The sequence below is a fragment of the Schistocerca nitens genome, chromosome 6 (assembly GCF_023898315.1).
Source record: "Schistocerca nitens isolate TAMUIC-IGC-003100 chromosome 6, iqSchNite1.1, whole genome shotgun sequence".
In the NCBI taxonomy this organism is placed as follows: Eukaryota; Metazoa; Arthropoda; class Insecta; order Orthoptera; family Acrididae; genus Schistocerca; species Schistocerca nitens.
In genome coordinates, this window is record NC_064619.1 from 652,783,108 (window position 1) to 652,806,531 (window position 23,424).

A 23,424-nucleotide genomic window follows, 5' to 3' on the forward strand; every position below is an offset into this window, starting at 1 on the left:
CGTATAGGTAGTAACATACCGTAATATGACTTGCGAAGTACAAATGCAGGAAAAGAATTTAGATGTAAGGCAACATCTACTTTTTAAATGCACATTGAAGGAAGGGGCATTTTTGCTTTTACAGGAGGCAAAGTGTGCAATGTTACTGACTGTCCAGTTCTAAATGTCTACATAAGTGAAGGTTTGAAAACAATTATTTTTCCTCGATTTACAACGAAGGCTTGAAGCTGCCATGATCGAAAGAAGGCACTCTCTGAGGACAGGATACAGTGTGAACCCGAACTTCATCAATAAAATTTTGAAAATTGTTGAGGGATATTGCTTGAATCGAAAGAATGTGATCGTTGTTGTTCAGTTCAGATTAAGAATGTATGGAGCCAAGTTTCCTTTAACATAATTTGTTTCAAGTTAGTAACGTAGACAACATCCCTTGTCACAAGTAAACATTTAAGAGATTATGTCATCCACTCACGTGGTTTCACGCAATTCCAGGAGTGCAGATAATATTATGTTTATTAAATATGAGTAGTTTCTGTATTTGTAAGATTTTTGGGAAGGTGTCAAATGTTTGTAGACAATTATTCATTCAGCCCTCAAAAAATATTAAAACTGTCCTGATTTCAGCTGTTAACGACGTATGTCCTAATATTTTACCCTAAAATCATTTAATAATGCATCACGGTGTATCACATTTCGCCCAGCTCGTGTAGCAGAACATTTATATAATGTACATCATTGTCACTCTGTAATGATTAATGTACGTCCCAGTTTCTCGCTTGTCACATTAACTGAAAATATTCATATCACGGGGAATATTTATGTAAAATATAAACAACAAAATTGTTTCTCACTCATCGCTTTTATTTCTTGACATTGTCCCTAAAGCATGGGAACCACTTTATCAATTTACAATGCTTGCATCTAGACTGCGAAACTCTAATTTTTGTGATAATGTCTCTGTGCAAATTTGACACATGTGCATAAATGGCATAAATGCCATAAATGGCAAAATGGCAAAATTACAACGAGTGATATATCAGATATTGTTTCACGAAATTAGTACAAATGAACGAATGTAGACTGAAATTAATATTCTTCTATATTGACCAAAAAATCGCAAATCTTTTAGATATTCTCGTTAATGGCAGGAAAACGGAGATTCCAGAGAAATACGATAAATATCACATAAAAATTAGAGTATAAGCTTCAAGAACGAGCAGACACATTGCATGAACTGACCAGTACGGTTTCCACACTTGTTCGCAGACTCTGCTGCTCTTCGCGGTCTGTTTGGCGGCAGCACTGGCCAAACCTCCGCCTGGATACGTGAAGAAGCCGGACCAAGATGAGGTAAGTGATTCTTATCTGAGCCGCGAACGTTTCCAGAACGACTATAGATGATAAGATCCTCACAGCGAGGAAAATGTTACTGAACTTGTTTCAGTAGTTCACTTCATGTCCTTGAGAAGTGACATAACGATTTCAGATGTACTCCCATCAACATGGATCAGAGCAGTACCTTACTGACTAAACGATCCTGTAGCAAATCAGTTATCTACTGACTGTAATGCCATTTACTTCTGACGCGTTACTCATTCTGATAACTGATTTTCTTTGTAGGCGGGCAATTGTATGGTTCAAACCCATGAGCTAGTGGTGATTGGTTGGCTGAATTCTGGCGAAATATAGCCTTGAAGTGTCCCAGCTTCTATAACATTTGTCGAAAGCCAGATTCCTAACTATGGTTTCGAACTCAATGTATCAAAATTTGGGTTAGATGCGATTCTTTTCGCCTTCTGATCTTTGCTGATTGGTCCATCCCAAACTGTCGTTTGAGTCACTGCGACCACTTTTTCCTCACGGTCCTTTAATTGTATAGGTGTTATTGTTCAGAGTGAAACTGTCTTTTCTTGCAGTCCGTTTTTGACGTTAAATTTTTTCCAAGACACAAGGAGAATTTGTTGTGAGCAACAGATCTTTCAGGTCAGGGCACCTCAATCTTTCTCGTCAGCGATCCATTTTGCACAACCACAATTTTCGCGACTGTTGTAAATTAATTAACGTTAAGAGTGTATAGAAACATTCAGTATACTGATTTCCCAGAGCCGTTTCCAACACGAACAGCACCCTAATGTTTCCCTTTGCTGAAATCCTGATCGAGTATACCCTTTCGTGCGAACAATGTTTGAGAAGAAACGTTTAACCTAGGTAAATATGTCTTTAAAAAACGAAGTTAAAACAGTGGAGCCGGCCGGAGTGGCCGAGCGGTTCAAAGCACTACAGTCTGGAACTGCGCGACCACAACGGTCGCAGGTTCGAATCCTGCCTCGGGTATGGATGTGTGTGATGTCCTTAGGTTAGTTAGGTTTAAGTAATTCTATGTTCCAGGGGACTGATGACCTCAGAAGTTAAGTCCCATAGTGCTGAGAGCCATTTGAAACATTTTTTTTTTTTTTTTTTAAATAGCACGTTGCAAGGCATCCCAGATATGCTCAATAATGTTCATGTCTGCGGAGTTTGGCGAACAGCGGAAATTTTTAAACTCGGAAGAGTGTTCCTGGGGCCACTCTGTAGCAATACTGGACCTATGAGGTGTCGCGTTGTCCTGCTGGAGTTGCCCATGTCCGTCGGAATGCAACATGGACACGAATGGATACAGATGACCAGACAAGATGCTTATGTACGTGTCGTATCTCGTATCTAGACGTATCAGGGGTCCCATATCACTCCAACTGCACACATCCCACACCATTACAGAGCCTCCACCAGCCTGCACATTCCCCTGCTGACAAGCAGGGTCCATGGATTCATGACGCTGACTCCATACCCGTACACGTTCTTCAGTCTTCGTTGGACTCGTTCTTGCAAGATCTTTTCCCGGCCGCAGAGATGGCAGAGATTTGACGTTTTGCCGGATTCGTGATATTCACGGTACACTCATGAAACGGTCGTATGTGGAAATCCGCACTTAATCGCTACCTCCGATATCCTGTGTGCATCGCTCGTGCGCCGACCATAACGCCACGTCCAAACTCACTTAAATCTTGATAACATGCCATTGTAGCAGCGCCAGACACTTGCTGTCTTATACATGCGTTGCAGACCACAGCGCCGTATTCTGCCTGTTTACATATCTCTGTATTTGAATACGCATGCCTGTACCAGTTGCTTTGGCGCTTCTGTGTACTCGTATATCTCACAGATTGCATATTTACGCAGAACTTGTGACGTTGAAGAAATGGGTACACTTCTGATTATTATGAATGAAAAGTAGTATTATTCCATTTCATACCTCTAACGCCCGTTTCAGAGCTCGCCCGCTTTCCAGCCATCGAACTTACGTATGCAGTAAAAATGTGCTAAATATCAGTCCAATGTCATTTCATAAGTTTGCGAAGAGACGAGTTTCGCGAAAGGAAATTTTTAATTAGATTCGTAACTTCAATTGCATTTTGTAATAAAGCGCTTAGATTTGCAGGAATTTTCTTAAGTACTAGATTTCCTTAAAGACTCATGCAATGAATGAAATTATTCTTAGTAGAACCACTGCTTGCAGATTTAACTTTAACCTGTGACCCAGCTTTGTTTCCGGAATTGTGTTGCATCATCGGTACACACGCCAATTCCTTTTTTTCCAACCCCATTTTACTGATTAATCCTTTCATTTTTAATGAAGCCCCGATCGATCAAATCGTGCCAGATGACCAGAAAATAGTAAGTTTTCGAATACAGTTACAGTATAACAATACTTGCCACAGGACTGCACTATAGTCCGAAAAAACATATCGTGCTTTACTTCGTATAGTACCCTACCTCTAAGACTGCGGGTACTTCCACAGCTGCCGAACCGGAGTGGCCGAGCGGTTCTAGGCGCTTCAGTCTGGAACCGCGGGACCGCTACGGTCGCAGGTTCGAATCCTGCCTCAGGCATTGATGTGTGTGATGTCCTCAGGTTAGTTAGGTTTAAGTAGTTCTACGTCTAGTGGACTGATGACCTCAGATGTTACGTCCCATAGTGCTCAGAGCCATTTGAACCAACTTCCGCAGCTTCTGTACCTGTGCTCGTGCTTTGCTGTATAGCGGTATCTGCGCATGCACTCACACCTATCGCTGTTGCGTCACCGGAAAGAGCAGCTGGGCAGTTAGCGTGCAGCAGGGATCAGGGATCGGGTGTCTCAGAGATTGCCTCTGGTCACGGCGTGGGTGGGTGGCAGGTGGAGAGGGGGAGGGGAGGGCGGTGTGGTTTACAGACACAACGGGGGACTGGGGTGCCGGTCCGCAGCTGAGGCGATACCCGATCGCAGCTACCGACACCCGACACGGCGAAACCCGCCACCGCCACCGAGTTGGCCGCCTGTAAACAATCCATCAGCGCTGACAACAAGCACACCCAATTTTCCTGTTGTCCGTCATTTTTTTATCTCTCTCGGCTCCCTTACCGACCGCTTGTTTCTCCTGTATATTTCGTCAGTGTTCACCGCTTTGAATACTAACCCCTCAAAGTCCAGTCGGTTAGCTCAAATTTCCTGACCACCAGATCTCGAAAATATTTCATTTGATAATAGATACTATTTTCACCATAGACACTTTTTTCTGCTCGCACATCTACGGAAACAAGACGGCATTGATCAAAAGAAAACGTTGAGCGGAGAAAGAATGATACAGCCTATGCATATCGAGGGGATGTTTACTTGTTTGTCCACCAGTACAGGTAAGCCGTCCGGAACCGCGCTGCTGCTACGGTCGCAGGTTCGAATCCTGCCTCGGGCATGGATGTGTGTGATGGCCTTAGGTTAGTTAGGTTTAAGTAGTTCTAAGTCTAGTGGACTGATGACCTCAGATGTTAAGTCCCATAGTGCTCAGAGCCATTTGAACAGGTAAGGCACGGATGCTCTCGCATCGTAACGACCAGCAGTTATGATATAAGCAACACACGTAAGTAAAAAAGGACTCACCAAAGCGAATTACTGAGACGTTCATGCTTAAACACACTATATACATTATTGATTTCTCATCTGACTCACACAAGACAACCACGTTTCGCTACGCTTCAGCTGAGCCGGTAGTAAAAGATCGTGTTAAGTTAGTCGCAATAGAAAGCAGAGGAATCTAACACAAAATGTTCCGATTTGTTTAGTATACTTCGCGTTGTCCTATTACTTAAAACTAACATCGTTAAACAATCAATAGATTGAGAAGCAGTAGCCAGAATATCCCATTTTTTGAATCGGCATTGGCGTGCTGTTCTTGAATTTACAGCAAAAATGAGTCTTACTACATCCTTTTGCACTCCAGAAACTTTTTCTCGGTCTGTGGAGTTACGCGAAAGAACTGTACCGTATGACACAATAGCGTAAAAGAAAACAGAGTCAGCCAGTTCTTCTGTATATTCATATGTCCACCGTTACTCATTAAAAAAAAAAGATGTATTTGTGCAGTTGAAATTTATTGCGCCTAGATCTCGCTTCATCCTCCCGTAAAATCATGGTTAGATGTTGGTCATTTCCCTTAAAACCATGATCAAATGTTGATCGCCATAACAGAAGTAGGCCTAACAATTAATAGGAAAAGCAGCGTAGTGAATGCATTGTCGTAGCCAGGAAAGAGACAAAACCAACGTCAATACCCCTTACGGTAGTAAAAGTTTGTATATCGATTAAAAATGGCTCTGAGCACTATGGGACTTAACAGCTGCGGTCATCAGTCCCCTAGAACTTAGAACTACTTAAACCTAACTAACCTAAGGACATCACACACATCCATACCCGAGGCAGGATTCGAACCTGCGACCGTAGCAGTCGCGCGGTTCCGGACTGCGCGCCTAGAACCGCAAGACCACCGCGGCCGGCTGTATATCGATTAGCTCAGCAGGTGATGAGGAGACTGAAAGAATGTGTGATGAGGTAAAAGAAATTATACCGATCGCTACAGGAGTCGAGAATTTAATAGTAATGGATTAGAAGGAATAAAGGTAGGAAAACATTGACTGGGGGAGGGGAATGAAGGGGAAGCCGCCTGGTATAATTCAGCACAGAGCACAATTCAATCATTCCTAATAGTTATAAATCATAAAAGGAGGTTGTATCCGTGAAAAAGGCCGGGAGTCACAGGATAGTTTTAAGATTCATTACATAACATTGTGACAGATATTTCGAAACCAGATTTCAAACTGCGAACCATTCCGAGGGGCAGATGTAGCCTCTGACCATACTTCACTCGTTATGAATTGCAGTTTAGAACTGGAGAAAGTGCAGGAAGGCAGGAATTCAATGAGATCTGAATAAATTGAAACAATCAGTAGTTGTGAAAAGCTTCAAAGGGACCAAATCGACAAAAGGAGAAAATATAAAAATGCAGCAAATAAATCAAACAAAGGGGAATTAAAAAACGAGACTGACTGTGAAAGTGCAAAGCGGCAGTAGAGGAGATATGTAAACATACAAGAGCCTTACATGGCTAGTAGAAGGAATGAAGAATGAAGAGGGGGACAACGCTTCAGCACGGTAAGGAGGTGCAGATGGATGTAGACTGCAGTAGTTGCGCAAAGATGAAGAAGCTAGCACGGGACAGGATAGCATGGAGAGCTGCATCAAACCAGTCTTTGTACTGAACATACAACTACAGCAACATAAAACTCACCATATTCAGAGCATTCGTAACAAGTGTCCCATAATCGTAGAGGAGACAGCCAGCACTGGTCAAAATAGAAAAAAAAATTCCAGCATATAACGGATGGATATAATTAAAGTTTCCCTATTTAACACGTTACAACACGGAAACTAATTATAGTACACGGACCAAACTCGGTACATTAATGCCAACGACACGGGGAAGAGAAATAATGCAGAATCAATTCAATTGAAACACTTCTAATGTACTGCTGCAGGATATCATACCATTACATACCGTTACCATTACTGTTCCAAAAGGGGCTCAGTATAGTGCCTATCAGTGTCCTGAAGATTCTGAAAGCGAAGGATTGTGTTCCACACAGCAGAACAGAGCACGCCTGTAGGTATGCTGGCTACTTCCTTTGATATGCTGCGCTTCAGATCAGCGCATGTGTGAATGTTCCCCTGGTAAACACTGTCCTTCAGGTAGCCCCACAACCCGAAATCACAGGAAGTGAGACCAAGTGATCGTCCCAGCCAAGCATTTGGAAACGATCGGCTGATAATTCGACTGTGTACAAATGTGTTTCGGAGAAGCAGGTGAACTTCACGAGCGTTGTGCTCTGTGGCCCCATCTTGCATGAAAACTGTTAAATTCAATGCGTCTGTCTCCTCCAGGAGGGGTATGACATACTGGCGAAGCATATCGCAGTAAGGCCGGCCAGACGCACTGCACGTCTTTAGTACTTGGGCGACAACATGTCAAAAAAATGGGCCAATGATGAACATAGCTGTGAAGCTACACTATATGGTGGCACGTTCACCATACAGAGGAACTTCATGCACAATGACTGGAGGTGAAGAACCCCATACTTGGCAGTTCTGTGTCTTCACCTCGACCATCAGAGAAAAATGAGCTTCGTCTGTCGATAGGATGATCCAGCGCCAGCCCTCGTTAACTTCAACACCTGCGACAAAGTGGAGAGTGAAGTCAACGAGTCGTTGTGCGTCCTGTGGTGCAAGCTGCTGTACGATATGGATCTTATACGGAAACCATTTGAGAATGGTTCGAAGCACCTTCCGTACAGTGGACCACGAGATGTTCAACTGTTGTGACACAGCACGCACACTGCCTGACAATCGGGAACTGCGCGCAGCGACGTCCGCCATAGCAACATTAATTTCATCAACCACCTGTGGTGCAACCGCTCTTCAGCCTCTTACCGCTGCGACGACCAGTTCTCCAGTTGATTCGAACTTCTTCATCATTCTCCGCACAGCAGGTGGAGCAAGAGGACCCTCCCGTAATCCTATAAGACGGCAATATTCTCGAAGAGCAGCTGCAGCATTACTGTTGTTTTGATAATAGAGCTTCTGCTCCTTTTGTCCAAGCTCATGTTGACGCGTCAACAAGTGCACTGGGACTGTTCAGGTGTGTGAGACTATGAATCACGATGACCGATCACGGCATCCGGTAGCCACAGTTGGAACCGGACGGTGGCGCTGTGACTCATGGAAATCATGCACCCGTTAACAAATGCTACCAAGATTGGAACTCGCGTACGGTAATTAGTTTCCGTGTTATAACGTGTTAAATAGGAAAAGTTTAATTATAACCGCCCGGTATATGTTCGAAAATTAAAACGTTTTAAGATATGGGCCATTTTACTTGTCTTGAGAACAGTTAGTAGTCAGTGCTGTAAGTTGTCATGCTGTTTGTGTTCATTGTTCATTTCTTATTGGTTGTGTTTCTCTCTGTAGTTAGTCCTCTGACCGTGACCCTGTTGATACAGACAGCACTTAACAACTGTCTCCTACTTTAGCTTTTCCGTATGTACCGTTTGTAGTCTGAACAACACTAGTGATTCAGTAGCATATGAACACTGAAATGGTGTTTTTTAATTTCTGGTATGGTGTTCTGCTACGGTTTAACGGGTTGGGTAAATCGACAGGCATCTGTCACACACTCTGAAAGATAGGAAAAAAGTTGAAGAGGCTGCTCCAGCCGTACTACTTGTCTGTAATTGATTATATGCATTTAAAAATCCTCAACATTTCGTGGCCCTGTCAGCAACTGTATAAATATTAATTTTAATTGCACCGTTTACCTAGGATTTACCTAGGTTTCAGTCGGGATAACCCAACCTTCTTCAGAATAACAGTAACTACCGTTTATCCATAGTGGACATAGTTTTAGCTTGACGATGTCCACTATGGACAAACGGTAGTTACTATTATTCTGAAGAAGGTTGGGTTATCCCGACTGAAACCTAGGTAAATTCTAGGTAAACGGTGCAACTGAGGCTGTTGATTATTAAAATTAAGATTATATGTATTCTGCAGCTAAGCTAATATGAAGAATTAACTGGAAAATTGAACCCTTTTGTGAATGCTGTGTCTATTCCGAAAACACGACTTTTAATCGTTGTCGTGTAAATTCGGATTTTCGAAAGCACTCGGTTTAAAAGACAAAGTTTTGAGAAGAAATCCGAAACAGAAAACAGTCAAATTACAAATGAGTATGAGTTCATACAGTTTAAGCGGAGGAGTGCAACAAGGAATGGCTTGTAAAACTACGGTCGTCAGTCCGAGACAGACATCACCTATTTTGAAAAATATAATTACTGTGTAAATGTAGACTTTGAATAAACTACAAATTTTTCACTTTCTAGTAAGCAGTCACAATATTTTTCAGTAATAAACCTCTTTTTTTACCCTGATTAAGTTTTTGTTTTTGGTGTAGCAATGAAAAGAAACTTAATAAATCATCAACGCGAAATAACAGGTACTGTTTGAATCTGAGGACTGATTTTGGAATAACTTCTTTAATCATGCAAGCGCCATTTAGAAATAAATTAATCGAACAGAGCTTGTATCTAATACTCAACAGTATGACACTTACTCTCAATGAAGCATTCGGAACGGGAACTCGTTTTAAGACGTATTCAACAGATAATTCACTGCCAACAAAACATGTAAGATTATTATATCAATGATATGGATTTAAGGACTAGCCCATGCATTACAATACTAAACCACTACCTTTTCTAGAGGCAGTTAATTGAAGAGGTGTTCCGTCATTATCGTCGGCTGAACCATGTGCGTACTTCCAGTACTTAAATAGCTGACACATAGCTTTTCCGAGTACCTGCAGTACGTCATGTAGCTCACCTTTCCTTTTCAGTCTCATGCTTCACTTTCCCGACACGCTGTTAGGCTCGACGGTTCCTGTATCACTCCACGGATGTACCACACTCGACTCCCGCGGACCCTTCTCATGCGCTCTCTACCTCTTCTTTTCAGATACTTCTGCCGCCGTACCGCAGAGGGACTCCTCTTCATCTTCTCCTTCTCTATTGTTAGGTTTCTGATTATAAATGGACCAGTAATACACTGATGAGCCAAAACATTATGACCATTCCCACCGGGAGGTTTTATGCAGCCTGGTGTCGCTGAGAGCACGTGACGCGGTAAGAGAAGTATATGGGCGGAGCAGAGGCGGATGGTAAATCATTTCAGCGACGGTAGGTGGCGCAAGTGTGGAAATCCGCAGACTTAAGCCACTCTGACAAAGCCAGATTGTTGTGGCCCTGTGCCTGAGAGCGAGCATCTCCGAACAGGCGAACATGGTCGGCTGTCCGTGTGCTACTGTCGTCAGCACCTACGGAAAGTGGTTGAAGAATGTTGAAACCACGAGTAGGCGATAAGAAGTTGGACGTCCATACCTCATCACAGAAGATAGGGATCGGAGGCTTGCCGCTCTCTATACTAGGATAGGATGTGATGTGATGAGAGAGTGCAGTGCTGGGGAAGGCATGAGCGTTTTGGAGCACACCGTTCATCTCACGGTGTTGAACATGGTGTTATGCATCAGAGGACCCCTGCGTGTTCAGCTGTTGACCCAGCACCACTTTCAACTATGATTACGGTGGGCATGGGTTCATCGAGACTGGACAGCGGATCAGTGGAATCGTGCCCTCTGGTCGGATGAATCCTGTATATTGTTAAATCAGGTGCGAGGTGCCGGGGCTAGCAGTGTATTTATCACTAAATTCTACTAGAATCCACATATGTAAATCATGCTCTAAGCCCCCCCTATTCTAACTCCGACTTTTGCTGTTGCACAAGGATAAAAAAATACGCGAACTGACTCTAATCAACCCTGCCAGTGGAGTAGAAGAGAGTTTGGCACCTGCAATAATTTAATTTGATAAATAAGTTAAATAAACAAAGGTTTCATTAGCATAGTGAGGAATGATAGGGTTGCTCTATCGATTAACAGAATGAAAGTTCTGTCCAAAATAACAATATGATTTATCAAGACTAAACACAGAATAGTAAAAGAAACACAGGAAATATTTATAATGCATCAAATTGGCTCACATTGGAGATTCATACAAACACTGTAAAGGTGAAGTTGTCCCTAAACTAGATCCTGAGGTTTAAGACGAAGTGGTATGTGGAGCCAATTCCTTGCCACTCAAATCTCAAGAGAGACACACAGCTATCCCAACAGTAATTGCTGCTACTCAAGACAGAACAAAGTTAGAAAAAGACGAACAGGCGCGCTCTGCTGAGCTCTGATTATCACCTAGGAAAATCCCTGTCTGCCGGTGCTGCGGACATACATTACCGAATTGTCTTCTTGACTGCCAGGACACGATCTGGCGTACCGGAGCCGTTGGCTGGTTGCTTCGACGTCCTCGACCGAAAGGCGAGAGCCGACTACCTAGAGCACCCGTACAGGCCGAACACACAGCATTCCCGCCCCCACGACAGTGGCCGTGGTTACGTTCCAATCAGCAACTCGAAAACCGGCGGAAATTCCACTCCATTGCCGGAGCACTACCATTCCACCAATGGAGATTCTTGGCGCCAATTTCTGTGCTGATTTTGCTACGTCACGGAGCTATGCCCTGAGCAAACCAATCACCGTTACTATTTTGCAGAAAGTGCGGGAATTTTCCCGCCACAACTGCCTGGGTACACAAGTCATTCCCACGCCTCGCTGGTAGCCCGCCAGCAAGTGTTTTCGCTAAGTTTCTCCGAAGTAACGGAACCTCTAGCCCAGCCGCTACTTCACACCCCAGCGGGCGTGTCTCTTGACAATGTCGGCGTCTGCAAAGCATTCACTCGACTGCCTCACACACGTCGGCTTAACCCGCCTGTCACCGGACCACCCGGGTGACGAGAGACGCTGCGTGGGAAGTCCGCGTGTGAAGGAATAGCAACTTCCCACCGCATGCAATTAGAGAGGAGAATCGTAAGATAGAAATATGAGAGGGGGCTCATGCCACCTCTCACAGGTTCTTGGTCGTCTTCCAGGCGAACGGCTCCTCGAAACATGCAACGCGCCACGGACGCAGGCTCGTGGGAACAGAATTATTTTATGGGGGACATTCACCTGGGCTTCCATGGGATATGCTGTAGTAATCAAAGGTACCATGACAGCCGTCGACTACGCGAACGTTATTAGGGACCAGCTGTAAACCCTTATGCTTCATGTATTCTCCAACAGCGATGGCATCTTCCAGCAGGATAATTATGGGTGTCACAACGCCGGAATCTTGCTGCAATAGTTTGAGGAGATCGAACTCGCGTTGATGTCTTGGCGATCAAAGTTGGCTTATCTCAATCCGATTAAACCCAACAGGGACGCTGTCGGGCACCAGCTCCGCGTCCAGAAACCAGTCGCCCGCAAACTACGGGAAGTGTGTGACCTTGCGTAGGCATCTGGAATCCTATCAAGTACTTGTTGAATGCACGGCATGCAGAATCACTGCTGAATTGCGTTCCAGAGTTTGACCAACACGCTTTTAAGTACACAACTGGTCATTAAATATGCTACACCACGAAGAAGACGTGCTACAGACGCGAAATTTAACCGACAGGAATAGGATGCTGTGATATGCAAATGATTGGCTTTTCAGAGCATTCACACAAGGTTGGCGCCGGTGGCGACACCTACAACGTGCTGACATGAGGAACGTTTCAACCGATTTCTCATACACAATCAGCAGTTGACCGGCGTTGCCTGGTGAAACGTTGTTGTTATGCCTCGTGTAAGGAGGAGAAATGCATACCATCACGTTTCCGACATTGATAAAGGTCGGATTGTAGTCTATCGCTATTGCGGTTTATCGTATCGCGATATTGCTGCTCGCGTTGGTCGAGATCCAATGACTGTTAGTAGAATATGGAATCGGTGGGTTCAGGAGGGTAATACGGACGCCGTGCTGGATCCCAACGGCCTCGTATCACTAGCAGTCGAGATGACAGGCACCTTATCCGCATGGCTGTAACGGATCGTGCAGCCACGTCTCGATCCCTGAGTCAACAGATGGGAACGTTTGCAAGACAACAACGGCGTTGCCTGGTGAAACGTTGTTGTTATGCCTCGTGTAAGGAGGAGAAATGCATACCATCACGTTTCCGACATTGATAAAGGTCGGATTGTAGTCTATCGCTGTTGCGGTTTATCGTATCGCGATATTGCTGCTCGCGTTGGTCGAGATCCAATGACTGTTAGTAGAATATGGAATCGGTGGGTTCAGGAGGGTAATACGGACACCGTGCTGGATCCCAACGGCCTCGTATCACTAGCAGTCGAGATGACAGGCACCTTATCCGCATGGCTGTAACGGATCGTGCAGCCACGTCTCGATCCCTGAGTCAACAGATGGGAACGTTTGCAAGACAAGAACGGTGAACCTGGGTGCACGGATGGCAAAACGTCACTTTTTCGGATGAATCCAGGTTCTGTTTACAGCATCGTGATGGTCGCATCCGTGTTTGTCGACATCGTGGCGAACGCACATTGGAAGCGTGTAATCGTCATCGCCATACTGACGTATCACCCGGCATGATGGTATGGTCTACCATTGGTAACACGTCTCGGTCACTTCTTGTTCGCATTGACGGCACTTTGAACAGTGGACGTTACATTTCAGGTATGTTACGACCCGTGGCTCTACCCTTCATTCGATCCCTGCGAAACCCTACATTTCAGCAGGATAATGCACGGCCGCATGTTGCAGGTCCTGTACACGCCTTTCTGGATACAGAAAATGTTCGACTGCTGCCCTGGCCAGCACATTCTCCAGATCTCTCACCAATTGAAAACGTCTGGTCAATGGTGGCCGAGCAACTGGCTCGTCACAATGCGTCAGTCACTACTCTTGATGAACTGTGGTATGGTATTGAAGCTGCGTGGGCAGCTGTACCTGTACACGCCATCCAAGCTCTGATTGACTCAATGCCCAGGCGTATCAAGGCCGTTACTAGGCCAAAGGTGGTTGTTCTGGGTACTGATTTCTCGGGATCTATGCACCCAAATCGCGTGAAAATGTAATCTCATGTCAGTTCCAGTATATTATATCTATTCAATGAATACCCGTTTATCATCTGCATTTCTTCTTGGTGTAGCAATTATAAGGGCCAGTAGTGTAGATGGTCATAACGTTTTGGCTCAATAGTGTATCCCTACTTACAACACATTTCACAACACCCATATATAAATTCAAAAAGCTACTGAATAGAAAAATTCGCTTTCAAAATAGCACAAATGAGTGATCTATAAACAGTTACTTAGTTAACAGATTGAAGACAGCAGTTATTCATGTGGTTCGGCTTACCACTGCGCAGCTGTCAGTAGATAGAATGCGTCATAAGGTGGAATGGCTCTTCGACCAGCTGAAACGTCTCGATGCGCGCCTATGACGGCCAGGCCCGCGTCCACTACGTCGGAGAGTCTTCGTGTTTCTTTGGAGGGACGTCGTTCTCCAGAGAGCCCTGCAAAACCGCCACCGCGCAAGCGTTATCGGCCGTCGCTTTACTTTTACGAGACAAAGCTTTCAGACACCGCAAAGAGAAGCTTCTCGGCCAGATCCTCGAGCAGCCAGCCAGCATCGCTCTTTTGCAAAAGTTACTAGGAACGTTTTGCGTCGTGGGACTGCAGTCGGAAGAGGCACAGCATGCTTTTGTGTACAGTTACACCCAAAAGTGACAGTAGTGTAGCCAAAGAGATCGACTCTCTTCTTTACAACTTTTGTGGGACGTGTTCGTGTTAGAAATAAAATGCCGCAACGGCAGAGAGAAAACCGGTTGTCGATTCACTGGGTCAGCGGAAAAAAGTACCGTGCCACAACAGCGTCCTTTGAGTTATTCCGTGTTATACATTTGGTTAAAATCAAAGACAATAATATATTTACTATAGGCGAGAGCAATTTATACAGTACATACCGCTCTCTAGCAGTACGCACAGGAACTATTTATTACCGGCACTTGTTGAACTCGCAAAACACGACAGATTACATGTCCAGAATATTTCTTCCTATACTGATGGTTAGCACTTTCTTCCGCCGCCTCCTTCAACTTTGTCGTTACGAATTTGGTCCAAGGCTGACACTAAACCACTGTTCTGAAAGGGAAGTAACTAGAGAAGATTGTTCTCGAAGATTTATCGTATTTGGATGATTGGGAGAAATGCTGTGATGTAGATATAGCTTCAAGGATACGGGCCGCTCACGGTAACATTCACGAACGTATGTTAGTCGAAAAAGTAATAAACAAACTGCACCAATCAAGGCGCTATTGTGTCTGCATACTATGAAAGGAACCTGATAGGTATGCCATCTGGACCGTAAGACTTGATTTGTGTTGTTTCGCAACACCTAAGATATCTACTTTTATGTCACTGATACTAACACCTGTTCTGGTTTCGAATTCTGGAATATTTACTTCATCTTCTTTCGTGAAGGAATTACGGAAAACTGTATTTAGTAACTCCGCTTTAGTGGCACCATCATCGGTATCATTTCCACCGCTATCGCGCAGTGACGGTATTAACATAAAAATTATATTTATAATTGTATTAAATGCATGATCCAGACACATTAATGCGACCACCGCCTCATGCAGGAACCCCTCACAGACTGCAGGTGGCACAGCGCAAGCAATGGAGAGTATGCAAAGCGTGTCGGTGGGACGTGGAAAGGGGTGCAATCATTGTCGTAATGCGGAAACGAAGTGACTTTTCTAACGTCCAAAAATTCATAATCATAGGCTTTCGAGGCAAGTGTGGAAGCATTTCCGAAATGGTAAAGTCTGTAAACTGTTGGCGTGCCGCCGTGATTAAAGTATAAGGTGCATGGCAAAGTGGTGCTATCCGAAACCGACACCGAGGCAGCTGTGTTCCACCGAGGGTCGTAGATGACGCGCAGTTGTTGTGCAACTGACCACCCAGATGAACCAAGGGACTAGAAACTGTTTCTGTTCAGTGATGTTCAGAGAACTTTGCTGCGCATGGACCACCGTAGCAGGCGCCTTGTTCATGCACCCATGCTGACTGCCGTTCATCGGCGATGAAGGCTGGAATTCTCACGCCAGCGCCCAAATGGACGTCCACTGAGTGGCGACGGGTAGTCTTTTCAGATGAATCAGTGTTATGCTCCATCGGAGAGACGGCCATTGGCATGTACGGCGTGAAACGTCTGAAAGCAAACGACCTAGAACAGTTATGATCTGGGGAATGTTTTCGTGGCATTCCCTGTGTGATCTCGTCATTATGTAAGGCACAGTGGGTCAAAATAAGTCTGCATCTATCTTGACGACCATGTCCAGCCCTACACGCAGTCAGTTTTTCCTCGGCACGATGGCATCTACCAGCAGGACAATGCAACGTGTCACATAGCTCGCAGTGTAATTTTGTGGTTTGAAGTGCACCAGGATGAATTTATCGTACTCCTTTGGCCACCAAAACCCCCGGATTTAAACCCAATCGAAAATATATTGAACCACCTCAATCAGGTTATACGCACTACGGACCCCCAACCGAGAAACCTAGCGCAGATGGTCACAGCACTGGAGTCAGCATGGCTTCGTATCCCTGTCGGTACCTTACACAACCTGAGTGGCTCCCTTCCTGCCGTCTAGCAGCGATTCGCGCTGCAAAAGGTGGTTATTCAGGCTTTTGGTCAGTCGGTTGATTTTAGGGGAGGGGACCACATAGTGAGGTCATCGGCCGTATCGGATTAGGGAAAGATGGGGAAGGATGTCGGCCGTGCCAGTATTAGTCTGAAGCGATTTAGGGATATCACGGAAAACCTAACTCAGGATGGCCGCACGCGGGTTTGAACCGCCGTCCTCGCGAATGCCAGTCCAGTGTGCTGAGCAATGCGCCACCTCGCTCAGTCAGGCTTCTGAGAAGTGGTCACATCAGTGTGATAGGTCTGTGTAAAATACAACTTGTGTGAATTTTCTAAAAATAATTAAAGAATACAAAGTCTGTATGTTATTGTGTATGGCATAATAAATGAAAAGAATTTCACTCTCTTATCGTTTCTAAGAGTTATCATCATCATCATCATCATCATCATTTAAGACTGATTATGCCTTTCAGTGTTCAGTCTGGAGCATACTCCCCCTTATAAAATTCATCCATCATCCTCTATTCAGTGCTAACATTGGTGCCTCTTCTGATGTTAAGCCTGTTACTTCAAAATCATTCTTAACCGAATCCAGGTACCTTCTCCTTGGTCTACCCCAACTCCTCCTACCCTCTACTGCTGAACCCATGAGTCTCTTGGGTAACCTTGCGTCTCCCATGCGTGTAACATGACCCCACCATCTAAGCCTGTTCGCCCTGACTGCTACATCTATAGAGTTCATTCCCAGTTTTTCTTTGATTTCCTCATTGTGGACACCCTCCTGCCATTGTTCCCATCTACTAGTAGCTGCAGTCATCCTAGCGACTTTCATATCCGTAACCTCAACCTTATTGATAAGGTAACCTGAATGCACCCAGCTTTCGCTCCCATACAACAAAGTTGGTCGAAAGATTGAACGGTGCACAGACAACTTAGTCTTGGTACTGACTTCCTTCTTGCAGAAGAGAGTAGATCGTAGCTGAGTGCTCACTGCATTAACTTTGCTACACCTCGCTTCCAGTTCTTTCACTATGTTGCCATCCTGTGAGAATATGCATCCTAAGTACTTGAAACAGTCCACCTGTTCTAACTTTGTTCCTCCTATTTGGCACTCAATCCGTTTATATCTCTTTCTCACTGACATTACTTTCGTTTTGGAGATGCTCATCTTCATACCAAAGTCCTTACATTTCTGTTCTAGTTCTGAAATATTACTTTGCAAACTTTCAATTGAATCTGCCACCACAACTAATTCATCCGCATATGCGAGACTGTTTATTTTGTGTTCACATATCTTAATCTCACCCAGCCAATCTATTGTTTTCAACATATGATCCATAAATAACATGAACAACAGTGGAGACAGGTTGCAGCCTGGTCTTACCCCTGAAACTACTCTGAACCATGAACTCAATTTACCGTCAACTCTAACTGCTGCCTGACTATCTATGTAAAGACCTTTAATTGCTTGCAAAAGGTAGCCTCCTATTCCATAATCTCGTAGAACACACAATAACTTCCTCCTAGGAACTTGGTCATATGCCTTTTCTAGATCTATAAAGCATAGATACATTTGCCTGTTCCACTCGTAACACTGGCAACCATCAGAGCTAATAGTTCTCAACTGGCAAAATTCGGAAACCTCCGATCTAATAGCATTATATGCTTCGCACCCTCTCGCGAACCTTTGAGATAGGGGGAGCGAGAAGTCCATTGGTGAACACGATCGATCTGTGTAGGTGTCAGCTGTGTGAACCAAGCGCATTGCGGACACATAAATAATGTTAACGATATACGTATGTTCAGTGTAAGTCGTTTCTTTACGATGCTGCTTGGGAGGAATGAAACTGTGACTACAGCGCACAGTTCCAGCCACGAGTCGAGGGAAAGGCTTCTTCTCGTGGGTGGAAGCTAGAAACAATGGCGGGTAGGAGAACTCACGTACGTCTCCTGGCTAATCCTTAAAGAGCCTTTGTTCCTATATCTTGTTTTTGCTCATTTTTGCACCCTCTCTGTGCCTGCGCCCCTGGAGCGGCCCGTCTCGCCTGCCCCTCTGTAAGGCCCTGTCAAGTACACTGTTTCCGAGTAAAATAACCACGTTAACTGGATTTAGAGACTGCTTTGCTTTTACTCTGCTGTACTGGCGAAACATTAAAACATGCTGCATCGCAGCGATACTCCAGCGGAGCACTTACAGCTATCCTGATCCGCTCGTTTGAAAATTTAAAACGCAGGAAGGAAGTGTGGCAACATTTTCATCGGTCGCACAGTCCTCGCCGCGGCACACAATCCCCGCGATGATTACGCTTCGAAACCTGTTGTCGAGTGACTATAGCCACCACTCTGAAAATGCGCCTGGGGATTATTAATACCGCGATAGCGAATACATTACGGTTTTTTTTGCTTTTTGCTGTTTTACGTAGTTTTTTAGCTCGGTGTTGTTCCCAGAGCAGCTACAGCGCTTCCCGTTCGCGCGAGGCTGCGCTCGCTTGACGCAAATCCGCCGCGACTGGAGTGCCCATAACGCAAATGTTGGCGTTACGGCAGGCCAGCGGCGCGCGAGGGCTCGTAAATGTTTGCGCGGGCCGGCACAGATTCCGGACGGCGGGTTTAATCGAATTACACGCGATACGTGGAAGCGGCGCGCGGAGACCCATTACGCGTCGCTGGAGCGCATTCCAGCAGTCAGCCAATAAGAGCGCTCAATTTGTGGACAATACTGTGCGCACGGGTCCGGCAGCCGCCCTCGGGACGGGTCGCGCACTTTCGACACCTCGCGCCCACCTGCACCTCTGTCCCGATTTTTATAACCTGCGATAAGCATGAACTGCAAAGGCCAAGGTCGAAACGAACTTTTTAAACGAAGAGGGTGTATTATGTGTAATGCAACGACAAATATGTATCAGGCATCATGCACCCTCACACTGAACAATCAATACAAAAATGCCTTTAAGTGATTCTAAATATATACAGGTCGGACCGCAACTACAACGAAAAACTCTGAGAAGTGGTAGTATGGATCAAAATAAGAAAGATACGACAGCTAATGGGCTCTAAAATGCATATCTTAATAGCTGTGACCACTTGTTCATCGCTGATACTTTGAGACACCTCTCTTCCACTGTTCTGCTGCAAGTTCTTTGCTTACCATATTCTGAGAGAGGGTAGTATGGCAAAACAGAAAAAAATATAAAAAAGATATTTAGTAAACAAGTTAGTCTTTGTTATGAGTCACCATATATGCTTTCGAAAATCATCTTGATTACTCCTATGAAATTTTGGATTATCTCAGACAAAACGTAAATGCTTGCCCAAACACATGAGAGTGATGGAGAAACAAGGTCTCAGAGCCGATGGAATAGCAGTTTGGTGGGAGACTAATCTCTATTCGATGCTTTGAAAAGAAACGGAAAGGGTAGTATATGCCAATGATAGCCGGCCGCGGTGGCCGAGCGGTTCTAGGCGCTTCAGTCCGGAAACGCGCGACTGCTACGGTCGCAGGTGCAAATCCTGCCTCGGGCATGGATGTGTGTGATGTCCCTAGGTTAGTTAAGTTTAAGTAATTCTAAGTTCTACGGGACCGATGACCTCAGATGTCCCATAGTGCTCAGAGCCATCTGAACCATTTTTATGCCAAAGATACACAAGTAATTACTATCTAATAAACAAGAGTTTTCATTAATGTATTGCTTCTGGATAATCCATTCAGTTGTTTTATTAATGATACTTAATTCATATGATTCTGATACTTTTCAGTACGTTTTTCAGACGTGCTTGCGGCAGTGCTGCTCCAACGATTCATTGAAATAGCGCAAAAACAGTATCCATAACGCCACCACATTGAAATTCAGTTGTGTTGTAGGAAACACAAAATATGGCAGTTCTTGTGAGCACCCATACGAACGCCATGCTTAGTACTATTCCCTAATAGATACATGATTCAAATATTACGAAAAGTAGTGCCATAGACCACTAATAATTCTTTTATGTTTACATTCTGTAATAAGCAGACGGCAGTCCGTTGGTTGAGTTTATAACGGGAGATTAGAATTTACAGTTCCATGTAATGCCTCGACAATGGATAACTTACAGTGTAAGAAAAAAAAAAAAAGACAGAAAACAACGACTAAGGTAGAAGCAACACTTGATAGCAATTTGGAAGAATACCAGAGTGGATTTAGAAACTTGCTCAGAACGGATTTTTAATCTAAAGTCCATAATTTGTCACGGACGTACGAACGCCAAAGATATAGTTGTAACATATATAGATTTTGAAAAGGCATTTGACTCGGTTGATAGGGAAACACTAGATAAAGTGATCATAGAGTCTGGCATCAAATCTAAATTTGCAAACTTTATTCGTGAAACGCTCACAGGCACCAATTCAAAAGTAAAGTTTCGGGGTGAAATACCGAAGGCATTCAACATAGAAATAGGCATAAGGTGAGGTGATGGTCTGTCTCCACTCCTCTTTAAGTGCGTACTAGAGAAAATAGTGTCCGCCCCCGGTAGCTGAGTGGTCGGCGCGACAGAATGTCAATCCTAAGGGCCCGGGTTCGATTCCCGGCTGAATCGGAGATTTTCTCCGCTCAGGGACTGGGTGTTGTGTTGTCCTAATCATAATCATTTCAGCGCCATCGACGCGCAAGTCACCGAAGTGGTGTCAACTCGAAAGACTTGCACTCGGCGAACGGCGTACTAGAGAAAATAGTAAGAGAATGGAAACAAAAACTAAAAGAACAGAAGCTATCACCAATCAGACTGGGAACTAAAAACAAAGGTATTGAAATTCACTGTTCAGCATTTTCGGATGATTTTGCCATTCTTTCTGAAAACCTAAGAAATGCTGAAACACAAATCAGTCTCTTAGAAGAAATAGCCAACAAAGCAGGTTTAAGAATATCTTTTGGAAAAATATGAAAAAAAATAAAAAACGCTGCGGAATTTCAAGCAACAGATATTGGCCAGATAAAGAGGGTAAATAAATTTAAATATTTGGGAGAAATTATCCAAGAAAATGGCTTAGAAAAATTCGCTGTAGAAGAAAGAGTACATAAAATGGAAAGAGCTTATGGAATAACTAGGAATGCCTACAACAAAAGGTGTCAGTCGAAAAATTTGAAGATACAGCATTACAACACAGTAGTAAAACCAGAATGTCTTTTTGCAAGTGAATGTTTAGTACTGAACCACAAATTACACAAACTTGAAGTCCTAGAAAGAAAAATCATTCGAAAAATACTTGGCCCACCCAAGACTACAGAGGTATGGCAATTAAGAAGCAATGAAGAAATTTATCTCAACACAGAAAACATAAATGAAACACTACGAAAAATCCGACTGCTATTTTTTGGACACTTATACAGAATGAACAGCAACCGTTTAACCAACCAGATTTTTAAATATCATTGGGACAAAAAGTCAACAATAGCCTGAATTCAAGAAGTTAGGAAAGATTTGGAAAGAAACAACATAAGTGAAGAAGATACAACAGAAAGTGAGATTTTCAAGAGTAAAGTGTTAAAAATGGAAGCGTTCCAAGGCAGAGGGGAGAGGAAAACGTGGCCAAAAGAGTACGAGGAGAGGAAAAGGATACATAGTGATGAAAGAATACTGGAGGAAAAAGAATGAACAACAAAGAAGGAAGCATTGAAATTGGTGCATAGTCCTTAGATGAACCAAACCAAGAAAGAAAGAAGAAGGAATTATCAGAATGGGGCGGAAATCGTTAGATGTGATGTACATGTACAGACAAACAAATGATTAAAATTTCAGAAAAACAGGATGATTTAGTCAGGAGAAAGAAATTCTCAAACTGAGCAAGTCAGTAACCCTCTGGTCCACGTGTGGCCCTTATGCAAGAAGTTATTCGGTTTGTCATTGATTGGTATACTCGTTGGATGCCCTCCTTCAGGATACTGTGCAAAACTCTGTCCAGTTGATTCATTAGATCATCAAACTCCCAAGCTGACTGGAGGGCTCTGCCTATAATACTCCAAGGTTTCCCAGTTGGGGAGAGACTCGAGGACCTTGCAGAAATGGAAACTCTCGCCATGTGTTGGCGGGCATAATCCCAGTTTGGCTTACCATGAAGTACAACAAAATGGGGCTTAGAATAGCGACGTACCTCTGTGCTGTAAGGATTTCGCGGAAGACAAGCAAAGGGGTCCTGCCATGGAGAGAAATGGCACCCTAGACCATCACTTTTGGTTGTCGGGGCGTATGGAGAGCGACAGTTAGGTTGGTATTCCACCACTGTTTGGGGCGTCCCCAGACACTTATTCTGCCTGGAAACTCATTGACTGGAGTAGAATTGTCTTTAATGATGAGTACAGCTTCGAAATAAGCCCCAATCACCAGCGAAGGTGTGTCTGAAGATGGCCCAGACAGCAGTGGGATACCGTCCATTCGCGGTACCCTTAGATCACAGCGGTACGTCGACGATATTCTACGCCCTGTTTTGTTGCCCTTCATGCCAAGCCATCCTGGGCTTACATTTCAGTAAGATAAAACCCGCCCGCACACGGCGTGAGTTTAACAGCTTGTCTTCGTGCTTGCCCACCCCGAACTTCGCCAGCAAGGACGCCGGATCTCTCCTCAATTGAGAGCATCTTGAGCATTAGCTCGGGGTTAAGACGATCTAACGTGCCAATTGGATAGAATTTGGCATGATATCCTTCAGAAGAACATTAAACAATTCTAACAATCAGTGCCAACCCGAGTAAGTGCTAAGTGCTTGCATAAGGACCAGAGTAGGATGAACGCGTTATTGACTTGCCCGGTTTGTGAAGCTCTTTCTTTCTTTAGAATAAAATGTCCAATTTTCTGGAATTGTAATCATTTGTCTCTACATGTACAGCACATATACCGACTGCCGTCTCATTCGA

The 23,424-nt window shown here is 44.2% G+C and overlaps 1 protein-coding gene across 1 annotated transcript in view; it reads left to right on the plus strand.

The window, feature by feature from the left end:
- Positions 1 to 1,345: 1,345 nt before the first annotated feature.
- Positions 1,346 to 23,424, plus strand: part of LOC126263554 (uncharacterized) — a 125,605-nt gene continuing 103,526 nt past the window's right edge. The window contains exon 1 of the mRNA XM_049960646.1: positions 1,346 to 1,350. Coding sequence (XP_049816603.1) covers positions 1,346 to 1,350 — 5 coding nt within the window. The remainder of the gene's footprint in view (positions 1,351 to 23,424) is intronic.